This window comes from Orcinus orca, chromosome 20 (genome assembly GCF_937001465.1).
Source record: "Orcinus orca chromosome 20, mOrcOrc1.1, whole genome shotgun sequence".
NCBI classification, from domain to species: Eukaryota; Metazoa; Chordata; class Mammalia; order Artiodactyla; family Delphinidae; genus Orcinus; species Orcinus orca.
In genome coordinates this window covers 41,458,086-41,483,715 of record NC_064578.1, presented here as the reverse complement: position 1 = coordinate 41,483,715, position 25,630 = coordinate 41,458,086, and the positions used below count along the sequence as shown (strand labels likewise).

Below are 25,630 nucleotides of genomic sequence, written 5' to 3'. Positions count from 1 at the left end.
AGAACTGCAGTCAACTATGTTTCAATGAAACAAAAAAAAAAAGACATACTTAGAACCACAAAATGTCTGAGTTTGGAAGGAATTGTAAAGGTTACCAAAAAATAAAGATAAAAATAAAGAACACAGGCATTTAAAAGGTAGACTCTTGGAGAAACTTGGGAATTTCATGGGCATCTGTAAGGATCCAAACATGTCATGTGCTGAATTCACATTAAAGCCAGTGGGGGAAAAAAAATCACATGTTGTGGGTATGGCCAAGTGCTATTCAGCTGAGGCTTCCAGCCATGTCATTTTAGCCTAAAAAGGACTCTACAAATGTCAGTCATACAAAAATGAGAATGTTTGGGGGATGTTCTGTTTTTCCTTCCACATTTGTCCTTGAGAGTAACACAGACAGGTGCCACAGAAGTAGTTTGGCGACTGAATTAGGGCAATTCAAGTTGTCTTTCAAATCTGTGTATCCATGAGATGTTTAATGGTCATTGAAGCTTCATGGTCTGATTTTTTTCTGTTTTAAATAAATGGACTTTAAAATGACTTCACGAAAAAACACGATCAAAATCAATTCCCTTTCAGAGAATTCACATTTTGTTTTGCTTTTAAATATGTCTTTATTAATTTATTTTTCCTACTGAGAACAGTATTGCAAAACATTCAGAAAATATCAAGACATGTAAAGATCCCTCACAGCCACACACCTCCCTCCCCCGCCCCCCGTCTCCCCACTGAGCTATGTAACTTGCTCAGTACTTAATCTATGAACACCCGATCTTGTCCTCTGATCGGGGCCTGCCTTAGGAGGCTGTGAGACTCCTGTGATCTGTTCAGGCTTAGCATGGTGTCTTCTGGTAGTAGGTGCTAAATAAGGTAACTATTGATTTCATTCCTTTTTTAAAATATTTATTTATTTATTTGGTTGTGCTGGGTCTTAGTTGCGGCTCACAGGCTCCTTAGTTGTGGCTCACCGGCTCCTTAGTTTCAGCTCGCTGGCTCCTTAGTTGTGGCATGCATACTCTTAGTTGCAGCATGCATGTGGGATCTAATTCCCTGACCAGGGATTGAACCCGGGCCCCCTGCATTGGGAGTGCAGAGTCTTATCGACTGTGCCACCAGGGAAGTCCCAATTTCATTCTTAAGGCGGCTTTCAAATACTGTTGTCAGCAGCTCCCTTAGCACGTTTGCACACTTTGCTGAATATTCCCTTTGGATAAATTTCTGGACGAGGATTTGGTAGGTCAAAGATACATGTTAGGGATTTCCCTGGCGGTCCAGTGGTTAAGACTCTGTGTTTCCACTGCAGGGGACACTGGTTCGATCCCTTGTCAGGGAACTAAGATCCCACATGCAGCACAGCCAAAAAAAAAAAAAAAAAAAAGATACATGTTACCTAATTACCCACCAGAAGTCAGAGGTCCTGTCTTACATTCCCACAGTGTATGACTGCTTACATTGGGTATCGCTTATCATTTTGATTTTGTGAGGTCAGGCAAAAATGATATCATGACAGTTTGCATTCTTTGATCAGTACTAGAGTTCCCGCTTTTGTTTATTTGTCCTTCACAAGTGTCCTTTTGGAAATACCTATTTCTGTCCTTCGTCTGCTTTACCATAGAGTTGCTTTTAAGAGTTCTTTTACATATGAAGGAGAGTAATGGCTTGGTTATGTACGTTACAAATATTTCTCCCAGTAGTTTCTCTCCTTTAACTTGTTTTACAAGCAATACCAGTTTAAAAAGTACATCTTTTTTTTTTTCAAACAGATTTTGTGTTGTTAAGCTTAACAGTTCTTCCCTTAACAATTCTTCCTTGATAACATGTTCAGAAAGGCATTCTCCACATCAAGAAGACATAAATATTTTGCTATAGTTTCTTCCAGTGCTTCAAAATTTTTTAACATTAAATCTTTAATCAGGAATTTGTGTGTAAAAAAAATGAGGTGTAGTACTCTTTTTATTTTCACCAAAAAATGGGTAGCCAGTTTCTCCTGAACTATGTATAAAGAATCCATCTGTGAGGCTTCCCTGGTGGTGCAGTTGTTAAGAATCCGCCTGCCAGTGCAGGGTACACGGGTTCGATCCTTGGTCCGGGAAGATCCCACATGCCACGGAGCAACTCAGCCCATGCACCACAACTACTGAGCCTGTGCTCTAGAGCCAGCGAGCCACAACTACTGAGCCTGCGTGCCACAACTACTGAAGCCTGTGCGCCTAGAGCCCGTGCTCCACAACAAGAGAAGCCACTGCAAGCCCACACACCACAACAAAGAGTAGCCCCCGCTCGCCGTAACTAGAGGAAGCCCGCACGCAGCAAGGAAGACCCAACGCAGCCAAAAATAAATAAATACAAAAAAAAAAATCCATCTGTGGTGCTGGATACTGTCCATTGCACTGCGTGCCCCTCCCTCCCCCTCAGCCCTCCTCTACCCTGCTCTGTGGCTTTCTATTGGGTGTGTCTGAGGGGGAGTAGCATCAGCAGGAGATGAGAGGATGGGAAGAGAGGGAAGTAGGGGTTTTTAACTCCTCAGCTCCCTCAGCTGGGTACCTTTTACAATCCCCCCCAGCAGGGAAGGTCCTCGTGGCTGTTGGATGCTCACTTCAGGCAGCCATCTCTCCAGGTTCCCGTAGCTCCTTCTCCCCCTTGACCCTTCAACTCTGTGGTTCTAATGGCTCTGGAGGTCCTGCACAATCCTATGGTTTCCCATAACCCTGCCTACATCACTATAAGAGTTCTTCCCTTAGGGCTTCCCTGGTGGCGCAGTGGTTGAGAGTCCACCTGCCGATGCAGGGGACGCGGGTTCGTGCCCCGGTCCGGGAAGATCCCACATGTCGCAGAGCGTCTGGGCCCGTGAGCCATGGCCGCTGAGCCTGCGCGTCCGGAGCCTGCGCTCCGCAACGGGAGAGGCCACAACAGTGAGAGGCCTACGTACTGCAAAAAAAAAAAAAAAAAAAAAAAAAAAAGTCGCTGCTCTCAGGGATGTCATCAGAGAAGCCCTCGAGGAGCTTTGTCCCCCAGATCATACTCACCATACTTAATGTCACTAATAACATCATTAATTATATTTGAAAACCATTTCAGTGACTTCCCCCATGGTCCACTGGTTAAGACTCCGCGCTTCCACTGCAGGGGGCGCAGGTTTGATCCCTGGTTGGGGAACTAAGATTCTGCATGCCTCATGGTGCAGCAAAAAAGAAAAAAAAGCAAAGCAATGTTGTATATTCATTCAGTACAGTCCCATTTTTGTAAGTGGAGAGTATATGGGTGTATGTGTAGGTATTCATTGAACATATAAAAAGCAGAAGGGTCTTTAATGTAGAAAGCGTGTAAAAAGAATACTCACAGACACTTGGGAAAATGTAATGAACAATCTCTCTCCTCAACTTTTTGCAGCCAGGGAGAGCCAGCAGTTACGGAGGATGTTATGCAAGAATCCATTCTCCATTCCCATTTTACTCATCTTATTTTTTCCTGTAATACTTGCCTCCTCCTAATATATGATATAATTTACCTATTTGTTGTGCCTGTTACTTAATGTCTGTGCTCCCTTGTGAGATTATAAGCTCCATGGGGCAAGATCTTTGTTTTGTTCACTGAAGTAGCCCCAGCACTGTGAACAGTGCCTGGCACATAGCAGGTGTTCGTCAATGTATCTTATGACCGAATGAACTCACCAAGGGGTCGTGAAACGCTGGACCCCGTTGGAGGTCTCACAGGGGTGCTTTGTTTGTGGAAGTGCACGGAGCTGCTCTCACAAAGGTTCCCATCACAGACGCTGAGGGTAGCATCCTCGTAACAGTCCCCAGACATGAGTTCCCTCTGCCAGGAAGACTCTGTGCACAAAGGACGAAGATCTAAGCCCCTGAATATCTGTGATGTTTGCTATTGCTATTGTATTGCTATTATTGAACTTATAGTCACTTATGCAAGTCACTTAACTGTGCTGCCAAGACGCTTTTTTTTTAAGATTGTGTTTTTGATGTGGACCATTTTTAAGGTCTTTACTGAATTTGTTACAATATTGCTTTTGTTTTATGTTTCGGTTTTTTGGCCGCTAGTCATGTGGGATCTTAGCTCCCTGACCAGGGATGGAACCCGCACCGCCTGCATTGGAAGGCAAAGTCTTAACCACTGGACCACCAGGGAAGTCCCCATTTTTAAATAAAAAATAACTTCAACTTCCCTTTTTACTGAAGCAACAAAAACAAAAATTTTAAATATACATAAATAAAATTAAGAAAATAAATCCCACCACTTAGAAAATCACTGCAGTGTACACTCTCCCGTAAGTTTTTATGAATTCTACATGTATTTTTTTTTTTAAAGAAACATTTATTTATTTATTTTTGGCTGCGTTGGGTCTTCGTTGCTGCGCGCAGGCTTTCTAGTTGCGGCGAGCAGGGGCTACTCTTCATTGCGGTGCGCGGGCTTCTCATTGCAGTGGCTTCTTGTTGCGGAGAACGGGCTCTAGGCAGGCAGGCTTCAGTAGTTGTGCCTCGCGGGCTCTAGAGCGCAGGCTCAGTAGTTGTGGCGCACGGACTTAGTTGCTCCGCTGCATGTGGAATCTTCCCGGACCAGGGCTCGAACCCATGTCCCCTGCACTGTCAGGCAGATTCTTAACCAGTGCGCTACCAGGGAAGTCCCTCTACATGTATTTTTAAAGGGGGGGACCTTAGACATTACTGTTTTACCTGTTTACGGTTTTGAGTCACACCTTACAGTATCTCATTTTTCTTACAGGATTTTATCCTGGAACATTACAGTGAAGATAGCTACCTCTATGAAGATGAAATAGCAGATCTTATGGATCTGAGACAAGTATGTTCCTGTGTGCGGCAGGGTGAGGAGGGTGGCTACTAGAGCTTGATGAGTCTTCAGATGATCCCATTATTTCATCTGAAGCCTTGTAGAATCGCTGGTGGTCGGAGGTGGTAGGGAGGAACTGTCAGAATCGTCCATTCAACTTGCCACATAAGAAGACCACAGAGGGGACAGACATACATGTCTGGGGCTGGGTTCCAGGACTCATGAGTTCACTCCAGCCTTGCCCATCTCTCCTAGAGTTCATGATACCAGCACTGGGGCCTAGGCTCCAGAGAAATAGCGTGTGTGAGCATCTTCCCTGCCTGGCTGTCTGCACTATGCTCACCCGGTCACCCCCTCACCCCCTCAGTGGTTCCTTTCCTTTCAGGCCTGTCGGACGCCCAGCCGAGATGAGGCTGGGGTCGAGCTGCTGATGAGTTACTTCATCCAGCTGGGGTTTGTTGAGAGCCGATTCTTCCCACCCACCCGACAAATGGGGATCCTGTTTACCTGGTACGTGCCTGGGCTGGGGCTTTCCCACTCTGGCCACCGCTGGGAGCCTCTGTCCCACGGAGGCTCCTCTGCACTGTGGCCTCCTCTTTCTAACTGTCCCATTAATACAGGAGACATGTAGATAAACCAGTGTTTACTTATGAAGGGGATCCAGGGGGAAAAGGCTCCAACGGACCATGGCTTCTTGCTTCTCAGAGCAAGTGAGCCGAGGAGAAGAGGCATTTTTTTCATGCTCGTTTTATCGCGGGGGAAACACTGGGGCTCTGAGGTGGAACTAACAAGAAACAAGATTCTTGTCCCAGATGGCATGGGAGTGGGAATCAGGTTTTGTCCCAGTGACAAGGGCAGCAAACAGAAATAGATCAGATTTTACAAACTGAAGCAGAACCTTGGATTCTTCCCCAGAGTTGGTACTTACCATGATTAGTGTTGTCTAAATATTTTGGAGATGCTATACCTCTTCTCTGAGTTGCTTAGGGCTGTGTGAAACGAAAGTAAATCCCAGTAGCTAAGGGGCCTATTCAGAGTTTAATTTCACCACAGCAGATGGCTATCCATGCTTCCTTTTGGAAGGAAAGGCAGATGACTTTTCCTGAAGATGTGTTAGCTGCCGGCACGTGGGTGAAAGGGCCAAATGTGACTTCTCCTTAGTGTTGAATTAGGAAGAAGCTCCGTATCTATCCCCTGGTTGATAGGTGAACTTTAAAACATATCCTGAGTCTTTTAGACTTCAGGAAGAATTATGAAGGGTTAGGATTTGCTATATTTCATTTAGGAGAAGCCTTCTTTTTTTTTTTTTTTTTTTTTAGTACGTTGTATTTTTTAGAGCAGTTTCAGGTTCATAGTAAAATCGAGTGGGAGGTGTAGAGAGTCCCCGTATAGCCCCTGCACACCCACGACCTCCGCCACTGTCAACATCGCCCCACCAGAGTGTTCCATTTGTTACAGCTGATGAACCTACGTTGGCTCACTGTCACCCAACATCCGTTGTTTACAGTAGGGTTCACTCTTGGTGGGCTACCTTCCATGGGTTTGGACAAATGTAATAATGACATGTATCCACATCGTATCATAGTATCACACAGAACAGTTTCACTACCCTACAATCCTCTGCCTTCCACCTAGGCATCCTCACCCTTCCCCACCCCCAATCCTGGCAACCACTGATTCTCTTTGCCTTCTCCAGAATGTCATATAGTTGGAATCACACAGTATGTAGTCTTTCCAGATTGGCTTTTTTCACTTAGTCACATGCATTTAAGGTTTCTCCATGTCTTTTCATGGCTTGATAGCTCATTTCTTTTTAGTGCTGCATAATTTTCCACCGTGTAGCTGTACCACAGTCTGTATATCCGTTCACCTATGGAAGGACGTCCCGGTTGAGAATCCCTATTTCAGTTTGCGCTTGCGGGTGTCTTTATTCAGTATGATCAGGCCCATCGTCTTGCTTGGAAATAAAACCTCATTGCATGTGCATCTTTGAGTTTTATTCAAGAACTAAGTTCTGTCCATTTTTACCCAGAGGTGGCACTCGCTAGCCAAGGAATTCATATTCTCAAAAGACGTTTCTTTTAAATAGGTATGACTCCCTCACGGGGGTTCCGGTTAGCCAACAGAACTTGCTGCTGGAGAAGGCCAGCATTCTGTTTAACATTGGAGCCCTGTACACACAGATCGGGACCCGGTGCAATCGACAGACAGAAGCTGGGCTGCAGAGCACAGTGGATGCCTTTCAGAGAGCCGCAGGTGTGTCTTTGCGAGGGCTGCCGGGATAGAGCCCTGGCCCTGCCAGGTGGCCCTGGTACCCCAGCTGAAGGGGGTTCGTGGGTCCTCCACAGGCCCACACTTGGCCTCACAGGCCTGAAAGGGCCAGGCCAGTTTCCAGAGCCGGTGTATCTTCCCACCAAGAAAATCGCTTATTGGCTCAAACCCTGTTTCTGTCTGAATATGGCTTGTGTACACAGTAGTTAACGATTAATCTTTTCCAAACGAGTGGCCCCAGAGATGGCAGTGAATGGACTGTTTCTTTGAACACAGTTTCGAAGAAGAGAATAAGTTTTCTCAAATGGTGGGAATGTAGGCTTTTTCTTTTTTCTTTCATCAGACGTGCCTGTTTGGTGCATATGACTACCCTTGCCTTTCTGTTATGCTCATTCTGAGAAGCTCGCTCACCCAAGGTTGCTCTTCTCGGCCCCCTACCAAGTGACAGTGCCAGCCTTTAGAGGACTGGGGGCTGCCAGGCGAGGTGCAACGGACAGGCCTGCCTCATGGGTGTTCGAGGGTCCTGCATCGCTTCCCTCTAGCAGGGCCTGTGACCAGCAGTCTCGGCACAGGGAATAGTGGGCAAAAGCAGTGACAAGCACAGACCAACGTGTGATGCGCTGAGCTGGCTCCACAGCGGGTTTCCTTCTGTGCGGGTCCTTGTCACTCTGTTTCGGAGTGTTACCCTGGCAGATACTTTTGGGGTATCTGACTTTGCTCTGCAAGGCCGTGAAGAACTGTGGCTTTGCCATTTTGGCTGATCATGGAATCGCTTGGTTAAAATGATTGATCCCTTGGGAGGAAACGACACTGTGAAATTCCACGTGGGAGTTGATTTCTTTCACTGTAAATCCTTTTCTGGGCTCATCTTTCTTTCTGAGGACTCTGAAGCAGGTATGCTTGGTGACCTGTCTCTAAGATTCCAGAGATATGGACAAAACAAAGCTTGAGAACAGAGTAGGAGCGAACCCCAGAAAGGAGCAGACAGCCTGCAGCCGTCGCCTTCCTTCTGCAGGGCAGTGTATGCTTTGCGCAACACCAGAAGAACCAGTCAGATGGGATTTGTGCCGGAGATTTTATTTCAGCTCCAGGTTGATTGTCATTTAATGCTGTGACACTTTTCTAACACATAAAAAAGTCAGCTGAGGGCTACGGCATGAAAATTTCCACTGGAGTGGCTGAGTTGATCTTTCTTGAGGTCCTGGGGGAAAGCCCGGAATTTCTGAATGACCCAGGGGTTAAGCGTGAGCATGTCCGCCTGAGAGCCCTTCCGTCATTCTGCCTGCCTTCTACCTTCGCCTCCATCATATGTGTAGTCACGTATGGAATTTCTCACAAGTGTGCCAGGTGAGACAGGAATGGATAGGGAGCAGGCTGGTTTCCTTGCTTGATACAGACGTAAATGTTTTGGAAGAGAGTTGGAAAACAAAAGTTCTCTAGCTATGGTAAAACATACATAACAAAACTACCATTTTAACCATTTTTAGGATTACTGTTTGTTGGCATTAAGTACAGTCACATTGTTGTGCAACTCTCCATCTCCAGAACTTTTTTATCACCCCAAACAGAAACTCTGTCCCATTAAACACTACATCTCCATTCCTCCCTCCCCTCAGCCCCTGGGAAACATTCTACTTTTTGTCTCTATGAGTTTGACTATTCCAGAGACCTCATCTCACCCAGTGGAATCATACGACATTGGTCCTTGTGATGGACCTATTTCACTTAGTGTGATGTCTTCATCCATGTCGTAGCGTGTGTCAGAATTGCCTTCCTTTTTAAGGCTGAAATATTCCGTTGTAGGTATATACCACATTTTGTGTATCCCCATGTCTGTGGATGGACATTTGAGTTGTTTCTGCCTTTCGGTTACTGGGAATAATGCTGCCATGTGCATTCATGTATAAGTATCAGTTTAAGTCTCTGCTTTCAATTCTGTGGGGTTATACCTAGGAGTAGCATTGCTGGATCTTATGGTAATTGAGAATCAGATTTTTCTAAAGATGCTTCAGGACACCAGTTTTATATTTTTGCTTCTGTCATTTTCCATACTCCTGAGCAGCATGGTGAAATAAATATGATCCCCAACTAACGTGCAAACCAATTCCAATCGTAGGGGTTTTAAACTACCTGAAAGAGACGTTTACTCACACTCCAAGTTACGACATGAGTCCCGCCATGCTCAGTGTGCTGGTCAAAATGATGCTGGCGCAAGCCCAAGAAAGCACGTTTGAGAAAATCTGCCTTTCTGGGATCCAGAACGAGTTCTTCGTGCTGGTGAAGGTGGCTCAGGAGGCTGCCAAGGTGAGCCTTGCCGTTTCCCGTGACTTTCGGAGTGAGTGGGGTTCGTCGGTGTGGGCCCACTGGACGCAGCGGGGGCTTCCCACGGCAGCTTGCCCGTGACCTGGGCAGCATGCCCGCCCAGGCTGGCCAGAGTGCTGGCTTGCATTTTCTTGGCAAGTAATGGTGTTTCAGATATGGATCACTGATTCCATCTGCAGCTTAGCCTAAAAACCAGCATAATGACAGTGGCCCGATCTCCCTGTTAACTCTGACACTGACAGCGCTAGGAGACCTTGGAGTTGCTCCCAGATTCTGGAGCGACCTCTGGCAGGGGCCGCTGCCCAGAAGAAAGGGCTCTTTTTCTGCAGCCCGGATACGTGAGGGCCCCTGTGCCACCCTCCTCGTTCCCAACATTTTTTCCGTTGTAGGTGGGAGACGTCTATCGGCAGCTGTACACGGCCATGAACCAGGAGCCAGTGAAGGAGAACATCCCATACTCCTGGGCCAGCTTGGCCTGCGTGAAGGCCCACCACTACGAAGCCCTGGCCCACTACTTCACAGCCACCCTCCTCATCGACCACCAGTGTAAGGCTTGGCATCTCGGGGCTCTGGGCTTTGGTCAGGGCTGTGGTTTTACTTCCTCTGGGTGATTCTGAGCTGAGTGAGAGCTGTCTACCTGCCTGGGAGATGCTCACAGCCTAGGGGCAGAGGGTGGGGATTACATGTTGGCCCAGGCAACAGGGTGGGATTAGGGGTTATGTGGTTCCTTCCTGTGGGAGGAAGAGGGGTAGCGTTCCTTCTGCCTGGGATGGAACAGACGGCTTCATGGAGATGATGTTTCACCTGGAATCTAGGGCCAGGACTAGACCAGGGAGGCACTCGCCTCAGGCACGAAATCTAAGGGGATAAACTCAGTAATTGAGATAATATTTTAAAATTATAATTGTAAATGAATCAAAACTAAGACCAAAAAATCCTTGGTGATTAAAATTTTAAATAAGGACACAGAGCAATAACGGTGCCTTACTGAGCCACGTGGGAACCTGAAATAAAAAAAAAATTTTGATCGGTTGTTTATCATGAATATTTTTGTATTAATTTTGATATTTAGAAAATTGTATTAAAATATCATATATATCTTGATGGCTGAGTTTGGGGCACCTCCTTAAATGTGCAGCCTGCAGTGAGTGCCTCACCCTCCTCCCCATAGTCTTGGCTCTGATCTGAGGTTGGGTGGGACTTGTTGCAATTGGTGCTAATCAAGGCAGCCCTCTGAGTAACGAAAAGGAAAACCTCTGGGGCCAAGACTGCCTGGGTTCGTATCTCAGCTCTGTCATTTACTAGCTGGGTGATCTTGGGCAACTTACTTACCTGCTCTGTGCCTCAGTTTTCTCATCTGTAAAATGGGGACATGAAGAGAACCTATCTCACAGGCTGTTGTGAAAACTAAATGCCTCTGTGCAAAGCTAAATAGCGCCTTGTATATGGTGGGCTCTCTGGAAGTGTCAGCTGCTCCTGCTAGTATTATTTTATGGTCTGTTAGGCAGGACAAGTCATGTAAACCAGCCGAAATACAGTGCTTCAGTCACTGTGGTAGGAACACAAATGAGGCAGCAGTTGGAGTCCTCGGTGTAGGCATGGATGGTTCCTCAGAGGCAGTGCCATTCGAGTTAGACTGGGGACTCTGAGGAGGACTTTTCCAGCCGAACGAGGAGGGAAAGGACAGCTAGAGTGAGAACAGGATCTGAGTGAGCCCTGGAACAGAAGCCGGAAGTGTTGAGGTAGCAGCGGGTGGTTTGGTGAGGTCAGGAGGGGACATGTGCCAGGGAGGGTGCAGGCATGGAGGCCCCCAGAGGTTTGAGGTGGGGCTGTGCTTGGAGGTTCATAAGATGGGTGATGGGGAGCAGGTAGAGAGCAGGGGCTTGGAGCCAAATCCGGAGCCCCTAGAGTGTGCCGGGCCCCCTGCACAGAGACCTTGGGCTGGATTGCCTGGGTATGTCCAGGGGTGGAGAGGAGACCTGTTATCCCAAGTGCCTTGTAAAGCTGGAGAAGGGAACCTGGGGATGTGGTTGAAAGAGGGATCTCTCAGTGGGTCTGCGGTGCCACCTCTAGAGCCCGCACCGCGGCCGCAAGAAGGGATTTATCCTGTGGTTCTTGTTGCAGTGAAGCCTGGCTCAGATGAGGACCACCAGGAGAAGTGCCTGTCCCAGCTCTACGACCACATGCCAGAGGGGATGACGCCCTTGGCCACGCTGAAAAACGTTCACCAGCGCCAGCGGCTGGGTGTGTGTCGGCTCTCGTGCTCCCTCCCTCCCCGTGCCCCATCTGATACTTCCACTCACCAGCAGCTCCACGCAGGTCCCCAGGGCAGGGCCCGGAGAGTAGGGCTTCCCGAGTCATCGTGGCCACTCTGGATTCAGAAACCGGGAGGCATAGTCCTCTGGCCTCAACGGGCTTCCAGAGCTGTGTTCTCACAGGTTCTGCGAGGGACCAGGGCTCCCACGATGGAGCCAGAGCTTTGGCAATCTTCCAACACCCTAGCGGGGTCCAGGGGATGGCCCTTGGTCATGCTAATCTGGAAGGACGCATTTCTTAGGCCACACCTAAGAACGGGTAATGAATTGTCCTAGTTTGGTCTCTAACAGGTCTCAGAGTGAGTATGCTTTCCATGTCCAAACCTGAATTCTTCCTCCACCCGATCTTGTCTCCCGCCACCCCACACATGCACTTTCCCCATCTCAGGGATGGCAGCTCCATCATTCTAGGTGTGCAGGCCAGAAACCTTGGACGCATTCTCCGCCCTCATCTTTCTTTCTCATCCCCGCATTTGATTAGCGAATCCTGTTGGCTCTACCTAGAAAAATATCCCAAATCTGACCACTTCTTACCTACCACCCTGGTCCAAGCTTACGCAGTGCTTACTTAACAGACATTGACTCGCTTAAACCTCACACAACCCTATGAGATACATATGGTATGACTCCCCATTTTTCATCTGAGGAAACAGAGGCCCAGAGAGGTCACACAGCTTGCCCAGCTTTTGACCAGGGAGCCCTCGTGGTCCCATCTCACCCAGAGGTGGAGCAGAATTCCTCACCTGCAGTTGTGAGGCTGGCCATGGTCAAGCCCCTGTTCCTCTCTGGCCTCATTCCCTACCCTTCTCTCCAGCCCTCACTCCCTCCAACCAAACTCCCAAGTTCCTTGTTGTCCTTAAACATGCAGGCATGCTCCTGCCCCAGGGCCTTTGCACTTGCTGCTGTTCTTCTAGGAGCGCTCTTCTGTCAGATATCCTCTTGACTGCTCCCTCACGTCCTTCAGGGCTCCGCTTAAAAGTTACCTTCTAAAAGGCCTTTTCTGATCACCTGTAATAGAGGGCGACTCCCCAGTCCCCATCTTCTCGTGCCACATCTGCCTATTTTTTTTTCTGCTTTATTTTTCTCCAGAACCTTATAGCCACACAACCCATTACATATTTCTTTGCTTGTTATCTGTCTTCAACCACTAGCATGTAAACTCCATGAATGCAGAGGCGAGTTTTTGTTCATTGCTTTATCTCTGATGCCTAGAATGTTTGGTAAATGTTTGCTGAATGAAAGTTTTATAGGCACAAGTGAGCATATTGTACACACATTTAAGAGGGACTGAAGCCATCCAGGCAGATCCTTCAGAAAAGAGAACGTCCACCTTTCTGGGCGAATCCTTGGGCACTCGGGCTCTCCTTGAGGTACTCACATTGCAGTTTATGACATGTGTCCTGTGGTCTTGATTTTCTGTGGGCAGGCAAGTCCCATCTGTGCCGAGCTGTTACCCATCACGAGGAGTCCGTGAGGGAGGCCAGCCTGTGCAAGAAGCTCCGGAACATCGAGGTGCTGCAGGAGGTGCTGTCTGCGGCACACCAGCGGTCCCGGCTCAAGTACACTCAGCTCCGTGACGACTATGACCTGCTGAGCTTGATCGACGTTCCCGACATCATCTGTGAGTGGCCTGGGTGCCGGTGCCACGTGCAGAGTGTGCCATGTGAGAGGCAGGGGCGCTGGGGCGCTCCTCCTGCAGGGGCTGGGCAAACCCTCGCTGTGTGCCGGGCACTGGGACAGGGCCGCGTGCTGCTCTTGCCCAGGAGTCCTCACCTCCTCCTTCCCAGATCCAGGGCCTTCTTTATGGTCTTCGTCCTTGTTGACCCCTTGGTGGCAGCCGACCCCCCCTCCTGCCCCTCAACACGCCACCTATGACGTCAGGGCCCTGCCACCTTGGTTCTCTCTGCCCTCACTTTCCTCTCCACCCTGTTTGCTGATGGTCGTGCCCAAACCCACCTCCCCTCCTGGCATTCTTGCGGGTCTCCTCTCCCTGGCTTGCTTCCTCTAAATTCCTTCCCTTAAAGTCTCACGGCCTCCCCTAGGGTTCCAGCCCCCACCGCTAGTCAGGAGACCCCAGGAGCTGCCTTTCGCCTTGACGCTTTCCCTACGCTCCACACCCACCCACGTGCCACCTGCCTTCTGGAAAACTGCGCTTTGCTCTCTGTCTTTTACCTCCGGCTCCATAGTTTGAAAGCCACCTGCATCCTTATTCCTGCTCCAAGGCTTGATCTTTACCCTGTTTTCTCCATTTTCTTTCTTTTTTTCCCCCAGACAAAAATTACTTTTATTATGAAACAAGAAGTAAAATTTTCACTGATACAGTGGATCCAGGGCGTGCAGGGAAAAGTTTTTACTTTGGCAGTGAAGATTTCTTCAAAATCTAGTTCATCGTGTCTGTGTGTGTGTGTGTGTGTGGTGAGAACACTTAAGATCTACCCTCACGTGTACAGTATAGTGTTGTAATAGTCACTGTACCGTGTTAGACCTCTAGAACTTACTCATCCTGCATCACTGAAACTCTGTACCCTTTCACCAACATTTCCTTACAGCACCCACCCGCCACTGCCCCCGGCATCCGCCATTCTGCTCTCTGCTTCTATGAGTTTGACTTTATTTATTTATTTATTATTTTTTATTGTATGAGTTTCAGGTGGACAGCATTATGATTCAACATCTGTATACACTGCAGAGTGATCACCACCACAAGTCTAGTTACCATCCATCACCATAGAGTTGACCCTCTTCACCCATTTTGCCCATCCCTCCCCTCCAAACCCCTCGGGTAACCACAAATCTGTTCTCTGTATCTGTGAGTTTGTTTTTGTTTTGTTTGTTCATTTGTTTTGGGGGATTTTTTTAGATTCCAATCATATCGTCTTTTTTTTCCCTCTATCTGAGTTATTTCACTTAACATGATATCCTCAAGGTCTATCCATTTAGTTGCAAGTCACAGGATTTCATTCTTTTTTTTTTTCTTTTTTGTCTGAGTAGCATTCCTCGCCTCATGGGAAGGGTTGGCTTGAGCCTGCCATGAATATGATAGTGGAGATTTGGCAAACCCACTTCTCACTGTGAAATCCTCGCATCACACATTAATACTGAAGAGAGGAAGCACATCTTGCCTGAAACTGTGCTGAAAGCATGGCATTTCCATAACAGCCACACCTGAAACGTAGGTTACTTCTCAGTAGGATTTTATGAATACCATTGGATGTCCCCTAGAATACAAATAAGCTCCTCGAAGGCAGGGAATTTGTCTTATTGCCACTACTCTGTCCCAGCCCCAGAGTGGGATATAGCTCATAGTAGATACCCAAATGGAGTTAGGCCTGAGTCTTCAAGGATAACTTTCAATTAGAGAAACATTTATGCTTTTACTTTTAATCTTCTTTTCCAGCTAAAACTGAGCGAGAGGTTGAAATTATACCGCCACAGTTCTCCAAAGTGACAGTAACGGACTTCTTCCAGAAGCTGGTATGTTGAACATTTATTTCATAATGACTTGAGGGGAAAGCTGTTTTATAAATTGCAAGTATGTAAAAGGCTACTTTTAGATGTTTTTGATTTTTAATTAGAGATGTTATATAAGATTATTTAAATTAAGATAATTTAAAAAAGATAATTTTATCTTAAATATGTTGGATCTTTTAGAGCAAATGGCAATTAACATTCTTGTATGACTTCGTAGCACGTATTATCCCAGATGGTATCATTAGTCTCGGAGCAGGGCCGAATGAAATCTGTAAGGACAATAAGGCATCATTTCCTTTGGTTTTCAAAAGTTCCTGATTCAGCCTTCAGCTCCTACAGCTAATGATGCTCTATTCCAAAGGGCCCTTTATCTGTGTTTTCGGCTAATAAGAGATGGACGCCTCCTCGAAGCATTCACTTCACTGCAGAAGAAGGAGACTTGGGGTTCACCCTGAGAGGAAACTCCCCGGTTCAAGTCCACTTCCTGGATCCGTACTGCTCTGCTGCCGTAAGTGTGGACCCTTCTAAATGGGGAGCAAAACTCCCTGGCATCTTTGCAGACAGAGAAACTGGTAAAATATAAAGAGAGCTGCCCAAACAAATGTATGTGGGTGATTCAATGTAGGGTTCCTCTATGTAAAAGGCCTTGCTTTATGTGAAAGGTCTCTCATACCTTTCTTGCCCAAAGAGAAAAGGATTAATTTTTGCCTTCTTGAAGCAAATTTGTGCAGATAACTATTTTATTAATGAACTTGGGAACTGCTTTAGGGATCTGAATGAACAGAACATTGACCTTTATTTAAATCATACTTTCATAGGTGGCAGGAGCCAAGGAAGGGGATTATATTGTTTCCATTCAAGACGTGGATTGTAAGTGGCTGACTGTGAGTGAGGTTATGAAGCTGCTGAAGAGCTTTGGCCAGAACGACATTGAGATGAAGGTCGTGAGCCTCCTGGATGCCACATCGTCCATGGTGAGTGCTGATGGCCCCTGGCAGCAAACAGCGACGTGGAGTGAAGTCAGTGTGAGTCCAGCCCCAGAGGTCTTTATCCGGACCCCTGCCTCCTGCCCGCATTTGTAACGTGCCACAAACGACTGAACTCCTAAGCCCGTCATCACTGGGATGTGCTCAACTTGGGTCAGAGAGATCACTGGAAACCTTTTTTTTTTTTAATCCTATAGATCAGCGGTCCCCAGCCTCTTTGGCACCAGGGACCGGTTTTGCGGAAGACACTTTTTCCACGGATGAGGGGTGGGGCGGGGTGGGGGGGATGGCTCAGGCGGTAATGTGAGCGATGGGGAGCGATGGGGAGAGATGGAGAGCAGCAGATGGAGCTTTGCTTGCTCTCCTGCCACTCACCTCCTGCTGTGCGGCCGGGTTCCTAACAGGCTGTGGACTGGTACTGGTCCACGGCCCAGGGGTTGGGACCCCTGCTATAGATAAAAGAACCAACTGATTTATTTTTCTGGTTAAATTCTTTTCAATTGCAAAAGTAGTACATACTCATGGTTAAAAAAAATACTGAATTGATACAGAAGGGCTTGAGATGATGTGTGGAAGATGCTCTCCGCACGTCGTCCGGGACAGTGTTAGCTGTTTCCTGGGAGATCTTGGGAAGCGTCTGAGCCTGTGCAAGTCCATGTGCACAGTTACAGCCCTTTGTTTCCCCAAGTCGGAGGAATTGTGGCATACGCACTCTTCTGTGCTTGCTGCATTCAATTATGTACCTTGGACGCTTCCCTCTAGAACAGTATGTGTTTATTCATTCAACAAATATCGATTGGGCATCAACTGTGTGCCAGGCCCTTCTCAGGTGTTGGAGCTACAGCTGGAATTAGACAGATAAGGTCCCTGCCCCCACAAAGCTAGCACTAAATATGCAATAAGTGGTTGTGATTTTGGGTACGTGCTGTAAAGGAAATAAAATGTGTCATGTGCTAGAATGACTGGAGCTGGGAGGGGCTCCTGAGCAGGGCTTGCCCTGAGGCTTGAGTGACAGGAGGAACCAGCCATGTGAAGAGGTACAAGAGCACGTGGGAAGGGGCACCAACAGGTGCAGAGACCAGACCCTGTGGCAGGAATGAGCTTCACCTGCCAGAGGAACTAAAAGAAGGCCTTTCGGCCGGAGCATCTTGACAAGGGCCAGAGTGGAGGGAAATGCGGTGGGAGGGAGGCAGGGCTTCATCGGCAGTGGAGGGAGTTTGAAACCTTTTGAGACGGGGAGTGACGTGGCATGATGTTTATTTTAGAAGGCCGTCTTGCTGTCTGGAGGCCAGCCGGGTGGCCGCAGAGCAAGCTGGCTGTGGCAGTCACCCAGGCCAGTGACGTTAGCACCGTCCCACTAGGGGGTGACAGTGGAGGTGTAGAGAGGTGGGTGCACCTGAGACGTAATTTGGATATAGAGCTGATGGATTTGTAGATGACTTGTATAAAAAAGATGCAGGAGGGCTTCCCTGATGGCGCAGTGGTTGAGAGTCCACCTGCCGACGCAGGGGACACGGGTTCGTGCCCCAGTCCAGGAAGATCCCACCTGCTGCCGAGTGGCTGAGCCCGTGAGCCATGGCCGCTGAGCCTGCACGTCCGGAGCCTGTGCTCTGCAACGGGAGAGGCCACAACAGTGAGAGGCCCGCGTACCGCAAAAAAAAAAAAAAAAAGATGCAGGAAAGAGAGAGGACTGCACAGGTTTTGGCTTGAATTACTGCATCATTTTTCTTAATGACGGGAGACGGGGCAAGGTTGAGGGAGTCCGAGGAGAGAGAAAAGCAAGTGTGTGGTTCGCGTGCCATTAGGCATCCGGATGTAAAGGTAAAGTAGGCAGCTGGATGTTCAGATCTTCAGTTCAAGGCACATGTCAGCCTAGAACTAAATATTTGAGGATTATCCGCACAGAGATGATATTTAAAGCTGTAAGATACTAAACGAAAGTACCCTCGAGGGGTTGAGGGTGGAGGACTCAACCCCGAGAGACACCACAAGCGTCTGGAGGTCAGTTAGAAGTAGGTGCAGACCGGTGGGATAAAGAGGGGCTTCTGAAACCAAGAGAAGAAGATCCTGCCTGGAAAGAGTGGTGGTTTGTGCTGAACACAGTTAAGACGTGGAGAATGAGGGAAGCAGGGCCATGTCTATTATATTTGGCAGCAGGACAAAAGGACACTTTTCATGGGGAAATGGCAACAGAACTCAGACTTAGAGAGGGTTGGAGAGTGAATGATTGTGTGATTCCATTGGTAAGAAATAGGCAAACCCATAGAAACAGAATGTAGGTTAGTGGTTGGTTGCCAGGGGCTGGGGCGTCGGGGAATGGGGAGTGTAACTGCTGATGGGACAGGGTTTCTTTTTTTTTTTTGGTTGCACCGCACAGCGTGCAGGCTCTTAGTTCCCTGACCAGGTATCGAACCCACGCCCCCTGCAGTGGAAGCACGGAGTTCTAACCACCAGACCGCCAGGGAATTCCCCAGGGTTTCTTTTGGAGGGGGGTGGGAATGTTCTGAAATTCGGTAATATTAGTGGTTGCACAACTCTGTGACTATACTAAAAACCACTGGATTGTATTAAAATAGTGAATTTTATGGTATGTGAATTATAACTCAATTAGAAAAAAGAAGATAAAGTAGTCAAGGGACTCAGAGCATCTTGGGAGAAGGGATCATGAAAAATGGCACTTTTAGGGGTGGAATCCATAGCATTGCTAGACTAGTGATCAAGGTCTCAACCAGAAACAAAAGAAGTTTGTCCAAGAAGAGGATATATAAAAGTGCTGGGCTCTGGCCTGAGGGCTGGAGTCTGTTAGGCACAGCCGGAGGACCTGCAGCTTTAGAGAGCAGCCCTGCCCCTGAAGAGACTGAAAGGCTTATCTGTTAGTCCTGTCACATTTCTGATTGAACCAGGCCAATGAAGAATCTGACGTAGGGATGAAAGCAAGGGTTCTGTATTCAGACTGCCTGCATTTGAATCCTGGCTTTCACCAGTTCCGTGACCTTGGGCGTCAGAGACTTGCTCTGAGCCTCGGGAAAATGGAGACTACCACCATTCTGACTACCACTGATGTCGTGGAAAGAATCGCAGGCTTGGAATCAAAGACCTGGAATCAGGCCCTGCCTGCTGTTAATAAGCTGTTTGACCTTCAGCAGGCTTCATGGTCCTCATCTGTATAATCTAAGATTTAGACGAGTGCAGTGGTTTCTAGCTGTGCTCCATAAGGCCCTGAGAGTGTCAGAGAGGTGCCCCAGGAAGATTTGGGGACTGGGTAGTGGGGAGCATGCTGGATGAGGACGGGAAACAAGTGAATGAGAGAAAGGGAAGACTTGTGAAAGGGAGCAGAGATATTGCGGTGGTAGCTGGGAGGGGACGTAGGGGTAAAGGAGAGTTTTTCAAAGGTGTGTGTGTTGATAGCACAGTTAGCTTGTGTGCAGATGGGAAAGGTTTAGGAGACAGGAGAGCAGAAAGGAGGGGATACCTGGAGGAGAGAGGGAGTGAGAGGGTCCAGGCACATGGGAGGGCATGTCTTTAAACTGGTGAAATAAACAGAACTTAATGGTTAAAATGGTAAATTTGACGTTTATTTCATGTTTAAAAAATTGGAAAAATTTAATATCCTCATCACATGGACCCTGTACTGTCTTTAAAGGGAATGAAGTTGATCTGTATCTGTTGGTGTGCGCTGAAATCCAGGATACATTAAGTGAAGAAAGCAGGGTGCGGACAAGTGTGTGTGGTGTATTCGTAAGGAAAGACAAATGGTGATTTATACTTACACACATATCAATACCTGTATATGAATGTTATCTCTAAAAGTGTAACAGATAGTGGTTACCTCAGGGGAAGAGCCTGAAAGCCCAGGTAGGAGGGACACCTACTGTTCACCTCATGCATTTTCATATCATTGACCATGAGTATATATTACTTTTCCAAATGTAATAACCTTAAAAGGTAGTGGTCTCTAGCCTAAATTACTACTACTGAGTATATTCCTTAAGAATTGTCCTTGTTGTCAAGAACCTAATTCTGTATAAGCATTTGTCACTGAGTTTCAGAATTATGTCAACGTCATTTTAAAGAGGATGCTATGAGTGCAGAATCTGAGTCTCAAACTTCGCAATCGTTTCTCTGACATCTTGACTTCTAACACCTTTCTCTTTCTTTTTCTGTGTGCAGCATAGTAAATGTGCCACATACTCTGTGGGAATGCAGAAAACTTACTCCATGATCTGCTTAGCCACAGATGATGATGATAAAACTGATAAAACCAAGAAAATCTCGAAAAAGCTGTCCTTTTTGAGTTGGAACACCAACAAGAACAGACAGAAGTCGGCAAGCACCTTGTGCCTCCCATCGGTTGGGGTCAGGGTTGCGGGGCCTCCGGTCAAGAAGAAGCTCCCCTCTCCGTTCAGCCTTCTCACCTCCGACAGTTCTTTGTACTAACGTGAGGAAACAAAAGCGTTTCCCGTGCGGACTGGGCCTTCATATTTGTGCCATAGCGGAAAATTTCTAAATATTCTCAAATCCCATTTTCTCACAGCGTAAACCTACAATTGATATGTTTTTATGAATGACAGTAACAAGAAACCTCTAGAAATTTGTGGAAAACAAACTTATTAGGGGAGTCTCACCATATTGCTGCAAGTTATTTATTATATAAAGTATTGTAAATAGAATAATGTGGACATATGGCTGTTTTTAACGACTATAATTAAGACTCTTAGCTACTTACTATCAGAGTTAAATTAGGATTTCCTATACTGGTCCTATTTGTAAGTTTCCAGACTTGGGTGATAGATGGATAATTCCTTAACTCAGAATTCAGATGACCCCAAATTAAGGCAGGGCAAGGGACAATAATGATAGACTTAAATTAGTGTTACTAAAAACTGTCCCAAAGAGCTCCTTCCTAAGGGAAATTCATTAACCTAAAACAACAAGATTTTACTATTATTTCTAAATAATATGAATGCTGTTTCCAGATAAAGTCTAGTGCCAAATTTGTCATGACTTATTAGATAAACAACCATTTAGGAGCAACTTTTCTTCTATTTTATGTCATTTAAAAGTCGCTAACACAGTGGCAGTGTTAGATGAAGATGCTGTCTACAAGGTAGATAATATACTGTTTGATACTCAAAACATTTTTCATTTTGTTTAAAGTAGAAAGTACATAGTTGTATATTTTAAGCGTCTTTAAGAAGGGTTAAAAACATTGTATAAGGTCAGGATGTAAATGATTCAAGTTTAGAGCTCTATTTGACTTTTTAAAATGACATTCTTACCAACTGATTTCTCTTGCTATATGTTGATGACACTGTGACTCTAATAAGATTCACTGTTGGCATAGTACAAGTTATATAGCTTTTAAAAATATATCATTGACATGTAATTTTGAGAATTAACAAACTTAAATATTTTCTAGTGTGTAATATCAAAAGGGAAACAACCATATTTGGGAAAGTGTATCCATTGCTCTTAGGGCTATTTTTGTATAAATATTTACATAAATGCATTCATTTGCCTGAGTTAATGGTTTCCACTTTGATTTCACTTTAATTCTCTCCTCTTTCAAATCATTTTTACCCTAATGCACAAAACGTTATTATATTTGATTTTTAAAAATTACTAACATTTCACAAAACAGGACTTAGCTCTCAAGTTATCTTAGTATCCCTGAAAACACATAGCCTCTTTAATTGTATTTATTTTTTGAATGAGCAGTTGTACATTTTGATCCCCAGGCTCTCCTCTCTGGATGCAGCTGCACCTGCCATTTTCCCTTTTCTCTTCCCATTGTTGGGCTATACATTTACAAACACATTCTTTCCCTCCCTCGCACACATTGGCTTTTTATTTTAAAATGGGAACTCTGGACTCCAGGCTTTCTGTGCTCAGAAGTCATGCTCAGTGATTACAAACAAACTGTGCAGCTACCCGGAAGGGAGGGATGGAGGGAGAAAGGAAGGAAGGAAGAAAAAAGGCAGGACAATTGTTTGTTTACACTGGCAGCCACCCTCAAAGCACAGGTGTATTAAGACCAGACCTGAAGAACAGTGGCTCTGCCAGAAGAAACAAGGGGCTTATGGTACACAGTGCTTCATTCATTGTAGGTTTGTTTCCTTTAGACGGTCACATCCACCACCTTCCATGATAGATACAGGTGAAGGTCACACATTAAAATCTGCCCAAGCCGGCTTTTTGCTGAATCTTGAGAGTCCCTGTTTAAACCGACTCCCTTAGGAAGGTGTCCACCAGCCCTCTTCATGCTAGCAGGGTGCGGGCAGTGCCATCTGGGGCACACTACCTGAAGTAAATACCTGAGCCCAGAAAGCAGGGCAGGACAACTGGCAGGTGCCATTCAGGCCTCACTTCATCCTTCCCTAGTTTCTGTGAGAGGAAATATTGTTTCTTAATGTGAAAGGAAACAAGATCCTGTGGTTCGTGGTGTAAAGGAGATGCCGTGGGAAGAGCCATCACCTGGACTGGGTGAAGAACGCATAAATGTGCTGGGCCACTGACTGTCCAACCACCGGCTCCAGTTCTTGGATGGAAGCATTACTTAGTTGCTGGATACTTGGAAACCTCTGGAGCAGGAGAGGAGCTTTAACTTTCCCGACTCCTGGGATCTGTTGCACAGTTCGAAGGAGGGCTGGCTCGGAGATCAGAGCTCGTTTCTTCCTGAGTAAAGGGTTCTTACTGGGCTCTTTGGTTTGCTCTTCAACCTGAACCGAGATGAAAGGAAAAGCACATGAGTGCCCTCTAGAGGACTGGAGGTTTCTTAAAATTCTGTTTTGTGGAAATTTAGTTTTAGTTTTTCCATTTGGTTCAGCTTGATTCACCACTGCAAATATTCTCATATATAACATGAATATAATTTTTCAGGCATCAGCAAAATTATTAAAAGATGAACTATATGGAAAACCACTAGGTTAAAAAAAACCAACACATGAACTTGCAGACAGAAGTGCAGACAAAAGATACATGGCGGGACTTCCCTGGCAGTCCAGTAGTTAAGACTCTGCCCTTCCAATGTAGGGGGTGCAGGTTCGATCCCTGGTCGGGGAACAAAGATCCCACAGGCCGCGTGGCCCGGCCGAAAAAAAAAAAGAAAAAGATACGTGTGGATGAGGCGAAGAAGCTGTTGACAGCGTCACCAGCCTAAGTGCAGAATAGTGCATGATGGAGTCATCACAGCCTGGGAGGCTAAAATCAGGTCTCCAACTTGATTGCTTTGTTACATACTTGCCTAGAATGGGGGGCAAGCTCAGCTAGCTGCAGAGGCAGCTTCTGAACTTAAACTCCTCAAAAAGGTTTTAGAAACCAAACCAGTCACTGATAGAGATTGACCTGATGGATTGTACCTATAATAAGGGCAGCTGTCTGTCAGAGTAGCAGGTCCAGGAAGGTCAGTCAAGAGTCCTAACACAGGGATATCGTGGAGGAGTAGGAATCAGTACTTACCAACTGGATAATGAGACAGGACGCTTCCGTCTGGCTGGCCACTGGAAGCAACACCATCCCCAGATCCAGCACAGTAAATTTCTGTACGGCTGGAAAGTACTGTTCACTCATGTGAGTTTTCTCAACTACTACAATCCCTTGAAGTTTACTGGACTTCAATGAAAAAAAAAAGACAGGAAACTATTTTGTAACAAAATTCCATTCAAGACTAAGAAGCTATCCAAGGGTGCTTGGAATGGCCAATGGTTTTATATAAATTATTCCAAGGGATAGACAGAGGGGGGATAGAAGTCAATTTTCAATTTGTTTCTTTAATTCAGTACTTACGTTTCTAACCCGAACAAGTCTCTTTCTGTAGCCATTTCCTGCCACCAAATCAGCTTCGGTGATATAAAGAATGCAGGATCTGCTAGACAAGTAAAAATCTACCGGTGTCAGGCCATCCTCAAAAACGAGTTTAATTTTTCCTTAAAATACAGAAAAGAAAATAAGTTCCGTGAGCTTTGGATGAAAAGACGGCAATAGGTAGAACGTTTTTAAAAAGTGGGCTAAGGTGAGAGAGGGCTTTAGTAGAGGGAGCCCACCGACCTTGCATCCCCTGTGCCAGCTGCGACCCGCGCCATTTCTCATTGGCCACAATGTGCCCAAACGGCACGTGCATGGGGCCTGTGCCATCAGGGGTGTTCCCTTCCATCGGCTGCCTGGATCTAATGAGCGGAATACAAGACGGCGCTTGAGCAAGCTCTCCGGCACACGGCCTCGCATTCCACTCCCAGCCCCGGCCTCTGGCAGGGGCCCGTCTGCAGTGTGTTCTTTAAGAGGCTTGATTATTAGCCAAAGTCTAAGAACCAGGAAATCCCTGCCCTAGAAGCCCCGTCCCTCATCTGCGTCACCTGCCTGGGCCCTGACACTCCCGCGCCGTGGCTCCTCCATCCAGTCCAGGGCGGGGGCCGAGCCGGCCAGGGCCCAGTTCTGGGTCTCCCGCGACATTACCTACGGCGCCCCACTTCCGGGTTCTCTCCTGCGCGCTCTCCACGTCCTTTATCCTGCCCGCCCTCTGCCTCCCCTGGCGCCGGATAGGCTATGGCCTCAGAGATCGACACGTGACTGGCCAATAAGAGAATGAACAGCGCACACAATTTCAGCCCTGGAGAGGATTTGAGAGTACCCGCTGGTTGCCATGAGCGACGGGTGTGCAGTAACCTTCTCTCTGATTGGTCTTGGGAAAAGCAGAGCCAATGGCAGACGTGGTTGTTGCGAAGTCAGTTGCGTACAAAAGGCGTCTGGGGTTAGGCCCGTTGGAGGCGGCGCGCTGTAGGGAGTGGTACTCGGTTTTGAGATTTGCTTGTCAGTCCAGTGCCGGTCTGGCCAACCCTCGCAGCAAGGATGCTCCTGGGGGTCCGGAGAGGCGGCAAGAGGCAGTTTGTAAGTATATCTGCGCCCGGGAGTTAAGTGGGAAGGGGTTGGGATTTGGGATGGAGGCAAGGTAGCGGCACAAGAGGAATTGGTTTTTCTTTCGAGAAGCCCTGAATTTTCGTGTTTGGAACACGGATCCTCTATCCCAGTGTCGGCCTCAGTCGATAGGACTCGCCCTGTCTCACCTGTAACTTTCGCTCCGGTGTCGGGAGTTCACTCCTGCCGGCACAAACTTGCTCCACTACTGAATATTCCTCTGTGGGAAGTCATTCTTGATTCTTTCCTCCGCCACGCACCATGTACACCCCACCAGCAAGTTCCATAGATTCCACCCACCAGATGCATCTGGCAGCCGTCCCCGCTCCCACCCCGCCCTCCATCATCTACCTGCACTGCTGCAGCAACCCCTCCCTATTTCTCGGTCTCCGTTCCTGCCCTTCCCCTAGGTCCGTTCTCCACAAAGCAGCCAAAGGGATTCTTTTAAAATGCAATTCTGATCGTGCCCACTGCCCACAAGTCACACACACAGACACTCCAGCCATTCCCACCTTTAGGTTTATTCAGGCCTTTGTCTTTGCTCTTTCTTCTGCC

General features: G+C 47.0%; 3 protein-coding genes across 8 annotated transcripts in view; 2 read left to right on the top strand and 1 right to left on the bottom strand.

Moving 5' to 3' along the window:
- Positions 1–22,104, top strand: part of RHPN2 (rhophilin Rho GTPase binding protein 2) — a 56,023-nt gene extending 33,919 nt beyond the window's left edge. Inside the window, exons 5-15 of one of the 2 annotated variants that reach the window (XM_033413671.2) lie at positions 4,735–4,812; positions 5,186–5,310; positions 6,890–7,056; positions 9,188–9,375; positions 9,783–9,939; positions 11,518–11,637; positions 13,135–13,329; positions 15,106–15,182; positions 15,571–15,687; positions 15,998–16,153; positions 20,336–22,104. In XM_033413671.2, the coding sequence (XP_033269562.1) occupies positions 4,735–4,812; positions 5,186–5,310; positions 6,890–7,056; positions 9,188–9,375; positions 9,783–9,939; positions 11,518–11,637; positions 13,135–13,329; positions 15,106–15,182; positions 15,571–15,687; positions 15,998–16,153; positions 20,336–20,602 (1,647 nt within the window). In that variant the 3' untranslated portion in view covers positions 20,603–22,104. Of the gene's footprint in view, positions 1–4,734; positions 4,813–5,185; positions 5,311–6,889; positions 7,057–9,187; positions 9,376–9,782; positions 9,940–11,517; positions 11,638–13,134; positions 13,330–15,105; positions 15,183–15,540; positions 15,688–15,997; positions 16,154–20,335 lie in introns of both variants that reach the window. The other variant, XM_004284137.3, reaches the window with a different exon arrangement.
- On the bottom strand, positions 21,996–24,646 carry FAAP24 (FA core complex associated protein 24). Its single transcript, XM_033413673.2, has 5 exons — positions 24,517–24,646; positions 24,212–24,330; positions 23,951–24,090; positions 23,624–23,776; positions 21,996–22,884 (listed from the first exon to the last, which is right to left on the bottom strand). Exons 2-5 carry the CDS (start codon positions 24,315–24,317, stop codon positions 22,636–22,638), a joined length of 648 nt encoding a protein of 215 aa, XP_033269564.2. The 5' UTR covers positions 24,318–24,330; positions 24,517–24,646; the 3' UTR covers positions 21,996–22,635.
- A 249-nt stretch (positions 24,647–24,895) lies between these two features.
- Positions 24,896–25,630, top strand: part of CEP89 (centrosomal protein 89) — an 80,283-nt gene continuing 79,548 nt past the window's right edge. For all 5 annotated transcript variants that reach the window (XM_004284259.4, XM_033413669.2, XM_033413668.2 and 2 more), the window contains exon 1: positions 24,896–25,048. In XM_004284259.4, coding sequence (XP_004284307.1) covers positions 25,010–25,048 — 39 coding nt within the window. In that variant the 5' untranslated portion in view covers positions 24,896–25,009. The remainder of the gene's footprint in view (positions 25,049–25,630) is intronic.